The following is a 9555-nucleotide window of genomic DNA, read 5'->3' as shown; positions in this document are numbered from 1 at the left end:
GACTGTTCCACTGTAGATAGATTTTCCTAGCTAGTGAGTAGGTACCACGGACTTTTTGAGCTGTTTACGGACATAATATGTTCAACTTTTATAGCTAAGGATTGAAAATTTAAAACAAGGCTCCACGTAAATAGGTTATATTTAAATTACTTTATTCACAAAAATATCATCAAATATACTTGGTAATATCATAGGCTGACTGACCGTTTTCGCTCAGAATCGTTTTTCTTATACAATGATATTATATCATTGAATTCAAATTTTACACCATCCATTACAGTAACCCACTTGTAACCTACTGTACAGCAGAGCGACATCCACTTACCCACCTTTTATTCAACTTAATATTACAAGAAATATTATTTAACCAATTCCATTGAAAGCACGTAGCCTGTGATTTTCTATATCGATTGATACCTCACTCTAACGATTTAGTCCATTTATTAGACCTGTAGCCTTTAATAAAGAATACCAAAATATTAACATATATTAAATGGGAATGTATAGGTTTTTGTATATATAAACGGTCGTGGGCTTCGCGTCCTTTTTTTTACTTAGCTAATATGTGAATATTTTTACTTGTCTCCCCTCCTAACCATGTCGCTGTAGCGGGTAGAACACGATTGCGTACGTTTGTCCTTTTTGACAACACGATTGCGTATGTTTGAAGATGGGTAGCAAATATCTTTAAGAAAAAAAAAATAAACACTAATGCGTATGAAATCGTATGCAACGTTGACAAATTTATTAATTTTACAATATACCAAATAAATATCCAGTAAATGTAGACTTTTATAATAATCAATATAAAAGTTAGTTAGTAATTATTATAGGTGTACATAAGTCGTATATGTGTGTGTATGCGACTGAGTGATGTGATTATGTGAAGCTGCTCTGGACTCTTTTATTTAATAATTAGATCATATTTTGTATATTGTAAAAGGTTACGATTCATGACTGTTATAAGAGTGGTTTATGTCTATATACATTGTGAATATAATATAATATAATTATAATATAGTATAATATGCATTCACAGAGTCATGGCTCTCAACAATATGTTATGATGTTGAGTTGGTTTATGAGCTTGTAACTTAAGAGTTGAAAGACAATGTTTAAATTTGTTAAATTATAGATTTGTTAAACAACTTATAATAGTTATGTGTAAATATGTTACATATTTTCTTTGTTTCGTATAACAAACAAACTTTTAAAAATGTTCATTTGGAATTTGACGACTATAAACTTTTTGATATAATAAACATTTTATTTTTATTTTTCATGGAAATGAAATATTTCAAGGAAATAAATTTCATGGAATTTTAAAACTCTAACAATAAGCGTAGGTAATAAAAGCTAAATGATTATTAAAAAAGCAATGTATTTATAAATTATTTTTAGTGTAATGATATTGTGGTACCTATATACTAGTATGAAAATTGGCAACAACGCTAAATAGTTCGTTCGCAATCGTGTAGTTGAAAATCAGGTAAAATCGTAGCTTAAAAGGTGTCACCAAAAACAATCGTACGCAATCGTGTTTTACCCGCTGTAGCATGCCCCTGTACTGTAGACTGTAGTACAAACTTCTGTGGTTTAATATTTGATTCTGAGCGGACTGATGAATGTATTGTGATTATTACAATGATGTGTGTTTTTTTCTGTCTGTCATCAACATTTGTAGAAGTAAAAATGTTCTGATTTTTTACATCATCATCTTTTCTAATAGAAAATGTAATCTAGTTATGGTACTATCGAGAGGCTTTAAAATATAAATTAGTTTTAGAAAGCGTCAAGAAAAAAAAGGTGGATAAGTGGATGTCGCTCTGCTGTACAGTAGGTTACAAGTGGGTCACTGTAATGGATGGTGTTAAATTTGAATTCAATGATATAATATCATTGTATAAGAAAAACGATTCTGAGCGAAAACGGTCAGTCAGCCTATGATTTTACCAAGTATATTTGATGATATTATTGTGAATAAAGTAATTTATATATAACCTATTTACTCGGAGCCTTGTTTTAAATTTTCAATCTTTAGCCATAAAAGTTAAACATTTTATACATTTTTAACCAGAAAATAATTAATAAATTATAAATTTGATAAATGTTGTCAAAATTTGAACTTTAAATGCTTATAAAAAAAAATTGTGCATATGTATTTTTAATATTTTTCAACTGCTATTAGAACGATATATCAGGAGCCTTATATTAAATTTTCACGCTTTTTTACCCAACAAATAAAAATTTATTGATATTTATAGAAAAAAAAACTAAAAAAATTGAAAACTGACAATGTCCGTAGACAGCTCAAAAAGAGTCAAAATATTTTCAACATTTTATGGTGTATAGAAAATGCTAATATAAACATTCAGTGAAATTTTCAAGTATCTACAGTCATTCGTTTTTTAATTACAATAAAATAAGAAAATTGTTACATGAGAAATCGAGTAAATATCAAATGTTGTAAAAATATAAATTTCAGACGCTCATAAAAATTTAAATTAAGTTTCTTCTAGACATTTTTTTTTTGATAAAGGTAGACAAACTTATGAGTAATCTTATATTACATTTTCAAATCTTAGATTTAAAAAGAAAAATTTTTATGAATTCTCATCAAAATAATTTGCTATTTTTCGTGATTTTTCCGTATTTTGTCAAAATTTGAACTTTAAACGTGTATAAAAAAAAACTGTGACTAAGGATTTTTAATTTTTTTCATCTGCCTTTGAAACAATAACCTAGGAGCCTTCTATTAAATTTTCAAGCTTTTTTACCCAACAAATAAAATTTTATTGATATTTATAGAAAAAAAATTTAAAAAAACTGAAAACTGACAATGTCCGTAAACAGTTCAAAAAAAGTCAAATTATTTTCAAAATTGTATTGTGTATAGAAAATGCAAATATAAACAACCAGTGAAAATTTCATGCATCTACGGTCATTTGTTTTAGAGTTACACCAATAACCAAAATCGATTTTGTTAAAAATCGATTTTGCGTAAAAATTCCCGTTTTTCCTTAATTTTTCTTTTGTTTTTCACATCGCTTTTGAAAACTACTGGGAAATTAAAATTTTGACCTCCCCAATGCACCAACGATATTCACTTTCCCATCGAACAAGATACTGAAGTCGAAAATCGAAGCATTATTTCGACTACTTATCGTGTACACAGACACAAAAATAAAAAAATAAAAAAAAAAAAATAAAAAAAAAAACACACATCATTGTAAAATCAATACATTCATCGTTTCACTCAGAATCTAAAAATGTTAATTTTTAAGCAAAAAAAAAAAAAATGTTTGAAAAAAAAGATTATTTTGGTGTTACTCAAAAACTGTAGTAACCCATGAAATGTTGATCAAATTTTTACATTAGAATTTTCCATAAATGGTAAAATGGTCAAAATATTTTGACGCTTTTTGCTCGAATTTTTTTAATCTTTTAAAATTATTGTCGTTAAAAACTTTTTAAGTCAGTAAAAATGGTTGAAAATGTAATGCAAGTTTTCTTATATAGTTAAATGTTTATTTAATGAAAATTCAAAAATATTTATGATACGTAGCCATGATTATTTTTTTTATACATTTGAAGTTCAAATTTTAACAAAATTCATCAACATTTCGAGAATTTTAAAATTATTTTAAGTTGGAAATTTATAAAAGTTTCTCTTTTGATAGCTAATATAAGAAATTTTAATTGAAGATTCCCACAAAATTTTCTATATGAACGTTTGAATTAAAAATGTTTATAATATTGGATTTTTACTGGTAAATTAACTAAATTTATCTATTGATTTTTGACATTTTGTTGTTATTCAAAAACGAATTATCGGAGACATTTGAGAATTTCACCAAATGTTAAAATTACCGTTTTTCATACATGGTTAAATTTTCTAGCTATATTGACTTTTTTTACTATGATTTATTATTGAATTCAATTGACAAATTTAACACATCAATTACAACAACATGCTTGACAATTACCGTACAGCAGAGTGGTACCCACTGGTCCCCCTTTTTAAAATCGTGTATTTAGATATTATAGCTGCTGCCTGCAGAAAGTTTTATACATTTAATAAATCGATTTTGGTTTCCAAGGCACCCCATAATGCGTGTTTATAGAAGGGACATACCTATCACTTATTACTTTAGCATAATACTTGTAATGGGAAAAGTAAACATTTATAATTCGATGATCAATACTTATTTAGTGTTTCAGGCCCGTTTATAGTTGATACACGAGCACGTTAATTCGTTGGTGATCACAAGAATTGGTCATTTAAATTATGTAGTTTAGCGAATTGTTGTAGTCGTGCGTGATATAATTTTATATTATCAGTTTTGGTGTACATTATCATTATTATTGTAATATGTATTCGGTGTAATTATTCGTAAGAAATCAAAATGAAAAAAACTCGTTTGAAAATGAACAAATGCCATGTAAAAAACTCGGAAAAGTGTACGGATGAGATTTCTATGGATGGCCTACACCCTCCGCTGTTCTGTAGTCATACGTGGACTAAATGTGTTCCGATCAGTGTAAAATTATATTTTATTAACGATACAAAACTATAATTGTTGAATGACAGTCTTTTGATATTTATTTATTTTTTATAATACCTATATTATAGCATCGAATTCATCTGATGCATCCGTCGATGTCCATTGGACGCAATTATAGACTAGCACTCGAAAAGACTTTACGAAAAATCAACAAGTCACGGGAAAAGACCATGAGTTGTAAAATATTAGACGAAGATCTTCATTTACTAAATCGTCCACGCCAAAAAGTCGAATCCGAACCACAAAAGATGAATACCACAAATGATTACAAATGTACCGGCGTCGTGCCTTTAGCGGTAAACCAATATATTTTATATATATATATAATATTATTATTTATTATACAGTATAGGTCACACTATAAAATCACAATATAATAGACATTAAGCGTAATGATCCGTCTCATTCTATCTGGCTTATACTATAGCCAATAGGTGCCATTGAATTATATTTGTTATTTTTACAGGATTTGTTGTCCGGAAAATATTACAGGGATATAGCAGATCTGAGGAAACAAAAAATGATTGCAAATAAAATAAAATATGAAAAAGCTATGATTAAACCAGAATTACCTTCAAAGTAATTACCTATATAACTACCTATACCTACTGCTAAGTACCTAATTTCATTTTAGATCCAATACAATTTTAGTATTTTACAATGATTTGTTGTTTTATTTTCGATCTTCACCTTTTGAGGCAGTAAAAAACTTTTCAATTTGTATTATAATTTTGTTTTATTTTAAAGCTTTTTTACTGTGCGCTATCAAGTATCAACTAACATATATAATCAAACCAGAAATGTACAAATTATTTTTTATTAAATTATAAAAAGTTAAAAAAATTACCATTTTTGAAAAGAAATCGAGTAGGTATTACTCAAAATAACGCTGTAATTACTACAGTTTTATTTTATTATTCTACAGAATAATACTTAGAATACCTTAAGAATTTCCCCCCTACATTTATAAGTACATTGTACATGCCTCATCTAAGTCACGTTTAACAGCAGTATCGTTCGGAAATTATGGAAGGTATGAAAACAATATTTAGTATTCTAGGTATTAATCTGTAGTGTAAAATAATAAAATTAAAATTAAAGCTGTAGTAAATACGGCGTTATTTGCAGTTTTACGAGATTTCCTTTTAAAAATGCCAATATTTTTTACTTTTTATAGTTAAGTGAAAATAATTTGTAGGTACATTTCTGGTTAGGTTATGTATGTAGTCAGCCCGATAAAATAAAAATAAACTTACGATAATAAGTTGAAAATTTTTGAAAAAACATCAGCAAAAGGGTGGTAGGTTTAGTTTTGTTTAAAAAAAGTTAAATTTGATTTATTTTCATAACTAAAAACATAAAAAAAAGTTAGATCCACCCTTTAAAGGGGTTTTTTTCATGACGTAATGTATACTATCATATACGCCGGCCGATCACTTCTTCACTGGACACATATTATATAGGCTGACAGACCGTCTTCGCTCAGAACTGTTTTCCGTGGCTCTTCAATGATTTTATATCATTGAATTCAAATTTAACACATCCATTACAGTGACTCCTCTAAACACATATTGCACAGTACCTATAGGTATATAGAGTTACCTACTTGCCCATTTTAAATTTTAATCTTTTTTATGCACGTTTACATGATATTTTATTTTCCCTTGTCAGTTATATTGGTTCATCGATACAAGCTTGTACTGCAATGAGTCCGGACAAACAGCTTAATATACTGAAAGATATGTGGCGAAAAGAGAAAAACGTCGAAATCATCATAAGTAAAGAAGACAACGAAACAATAGCATACTATTTGAACGAAGTGAGATGATATTTTTAAATTGTTTTCCTGAGTATCAATAAGTTCTATAATTTTCCCTAGTTTTGTTCTATCAAAGGATTTGGCTCTGTCATATGAAACCCGACGAAAATAGGTTTAATTAACAACATTGATAAGATTCAAAAACGATTTCTAAGTACGGTTATAATTTATAAATTAAGTTTATCGGGTCAACCAAATAACCAATACAGAAAGAATATGAAAAGAATTCTGATATAGAAAGAAAATGCAATAACATGTTTTTATTATCATGGAGAAATTACATTGAAATCTTGTTTCTATTCAAAATACTAAACGGTAAAAAAAGTATGCCAGAATACCACAAATAAACACTTGTTCTACTAAAAAATTTTATGTCGATAATTACTGCAAACTGTTTATTAAGATTTAGAAATACCATTGATTATACATAGTATAATAGATACTATTATTGAGTATATAATATTGTATACTATATTAAATACTATACTCAATTATACTATATAATATAATCAATGGTAAAACACATATGAAATATAAATATTAATTTCCTAAGATGTTTATATTATTGAATGAATTGTCTATAGTATCATTGTTAGTATTTATAACTAAAACTGCACTGCTTCCCCTCGGGCGTTGGCAATTAAAATAAATAACAAATAAATATTTTACATCTGGGGAATATATTTTATAGATTAATCATAAAAAAGTTTTTAATTTGTATAATAATGAATTTTTAAATAATGAATCAAATATTCAAATGTTGAACATAATATTTTTATATTGTTTTGTTTTTTCCCACTTAACTTAATTATTCTATTTTGTTTACCAGGGTATAACTAGTGATTATTATAATCCGTTTCCAGAACAAGTGTTGGCCAATATAAAGAAGAATCGTGTAAAACCGAATCTGTTAAAAAAGTAAGCTTATACCAAACTTATAGATAACTATTAATTGCACAAATAATATAAAATAATATTATTTATTTTTAAAAACGAATTACCTAATATTTGTTTTAAAAAGAACCATACATTTTTTCCTGATATAGGTGTATAAGTGCAATTATTGTACTTAAGTAGGTACTCAGTATTTAGTTTATAAATATAACATATGTTTAAGTATTTTTTTTTTTAAAGAGTATGTAAGAATATGTACCTATTATAAATTGTTATATAATAAATTAATAACTATAGTAGGTTATATAGAATCTTTACTCAAAGGTATTTACAATACTACAGTCTACAATGTTTATAATTAAACACTTCGTAAAAATGCTTTGATTTTCAACTTCTGTATCTTGTTCGATGGGAAAGTGATTCTAGCTAGTTAGTGCATTGGGCAGATTAAAAGTAAAAAATTCCCAATAGTTTTCAAAAGCGCCGTGAAAAAAAAAATTAAGGAAAAACAGGAATTTTTAACCAAAATCAGTTTTAGACTAAATCGATTTTGGTTGTTGGTGTAACTCTGAAACAAATGACCGTTGATATTATCATTTTTTATACACCATTACATTTTAAAAATATTTTGACTTGTTTTGAGCTGTTTATGGACACTTTTAGTTCCAATTTGTTTAGTTTTTTTTCTTTAAATGTCAATACAATTTTATTCGTTTGGTCAAAATGCTTGAAAATGTAATACAAGGGTCCTGATATATTGTTACAATAGCAGTTAAAATATTAACACTATATATGCATAATTTTATTTATGAGCATTTAAAGTTCGAATTTTGACAAAATGTATCAAATTTAAAATTAAAAAAGCAGGTAAGTGGATGTCGCTCTGCTGCAGTACAGCATTAAGTTTAAGTTACAAGTGGGTCAATGTATAATGGATATTGGATTGTATTAAACTGAATTTAATGATATAATATCATTGTAAAAGAAAAACGATTCTAAGCGGAGATGGTTTGTCAGTCAGGATATTTTATATTATTATTATTTATTATAGCCTGCAAGTTGAATTAATATTATAATATTATGATTGTTAATTCGTTGCTACGCTATAAACAAAGAGTTAGAAATTAAAATCTCGTTTTTAGCGGATTTTTGTAAATTTTTGGGTAATTTTTCGAGTGGCATTCAGTAACTATTGAGAAAATCGAAAAATGACTCCTCTAAAGTACCATCTTGATCAATTTTGCTAAAAGATAAGATACTATATTATGTTGAAATCAAAAAACTTCTTCTGATAGAAATTTTGTGTACAGGATAAAAAAAAAATAAAGACTGTCGTAAAACCACTAGCTTCCTAGCGTCTGAATTCTAAAATGATTTTGTAGGTAGTTAAAAAATGTTCAACTTTTATAGATTAAGATTTGAAATTTAAATTAAGGTTCCACATAATTAGTTTATTCTGTAACTAAAAAAATATAAAAACGAGGTTTTTTGTAGTTATTTTATGTTTAAATTTGGACAAAATTACATATTAAATAATCAAGTTCGTTACATTTTTCAAATATATTGTTAAATATGAGGTTCCTCATAAGGTGTTATAAAAGCAGTTAAAAAATACATATTGCTAAGATTTTTTTTATACGCTTTTAAGGTTTCAATGAAGGTATTAACTATTAAACCTACGACAAATATGAAATATTCAAGGATATAAATGTTTAACTTAAAAATATTAAATCATTAAAATATTTGATAAATATTTTGATTAGGTATCATTTTTTGATGACATTTTTGGAAAGCGATGTACGTCAAAATTATGATACTGCTTGCAAAAAAATAATCCTTGATTATATATTAATCGATCCAGATGAATTAAAAAGAATTGGAATAACAAATTACTATAGATCAGATTATTCTTCAATGCAAATTAGAGGCCCGATTCCATGGCATCAAACAGCAATTATTCAAAGAGAACATTTAAGGCATAATTTATATATTTTCAGTGAATCTATTTTAATGTTGAATAGTGTATGGAAAAAGTAAGCAAGTTGGATGAATTTTTTATCTAAACATTATATTGTTATTATATTTTTTTTTCAAAGGTATTCCAAAGGTTATATTTTTCCTATAAAAAATTTAAAAAAAGTTGGGATACCTATAAAACCAAGTTCTTTACAAGAGCTTTTAGATAAATCGTGTGAAAAATTTCGACACAAATTAGTAAAAGAGTATGACATTTCACTTATAACCTAGTTTCTAAAATAATATAGATTTTAAAAATAT

The 9555-nt window shown here is 26.7% G+C and overlaps 1 protein-coding gene across 1 annotated transcript; it reads left to right on the top strand.

Annotated features, from left to right (window-relative positions):
• Positions 1 to 4248: 4248 nt before the first annotated feature.
• LOC132936001 (dynein axonemal heavy chain 3-like) lies at positions 4249 to 9315 on the top strand. The gene is made up of 6 exons (XM_061002652.1): positions 4249 to 4541; positions 4634 to 4861; positions 5032 to 5144; positions 6237 to 6384; positions 7214 to 7302; positions 9042 to 9315. Exons 1-6 carry the CDS (start codon positions 4407 to 4409, stop codon positions 9313 to 9315), a joined length of 987 nt encoding a protein of 328 aa, XP_060858635.1. The 5' UTR covers positions 4249 to 4406.
• Positions 9316 to 9555: the final 240 nt, after the last annotated feature.

The sequence above is a fragment of the Metopolophium dirhodum genome, chromosome 1, assembly GCF_019925205.1.
Source record: "Metopolophium dirhodum isolate CAU chromosome 1, ASM1992520v1, whole genome shotgun sequence".
NCBI classification, from domain to species: domain Eukaryota; kingdom Metazoa; phylum Arthropoda; class Insecta; order Hemiptera; family Aphididae; genus Metopolophium; species Metopolophium dirhodum.
Note: the sequence above shows the minus strand (reverse complement) of the source record. Positions and strands in the feature narration are given on the sequence as shown.

What these genes read in the sequence shown, in the direction of transcription:
- LOC132936001 (XM_061002652.1), top strand. Translation starts at nt 4,407, where the DNA reads ATGAAAAAAACTCGTTTGAAAATGAACAAATGCCATGTAAAAAACTCG. An exon ending in CTAAATGTGTTCCGATCAGT is followed by an intron (nt 4,542 to 4,633) that starts GTAAAATTATAT and finishes CCTATATTATAG; the next exon opens with CATCGAATTCATCTGATGCA. An exon ending in TAGCATACTATTTGAACGAA is followed by an intron (nt 6,385 to 7,213) that starts GTGAGATGATAT and finishes TTTGTTTACCAG; the next exon opens with GGTATAACTAGTGATTATTA.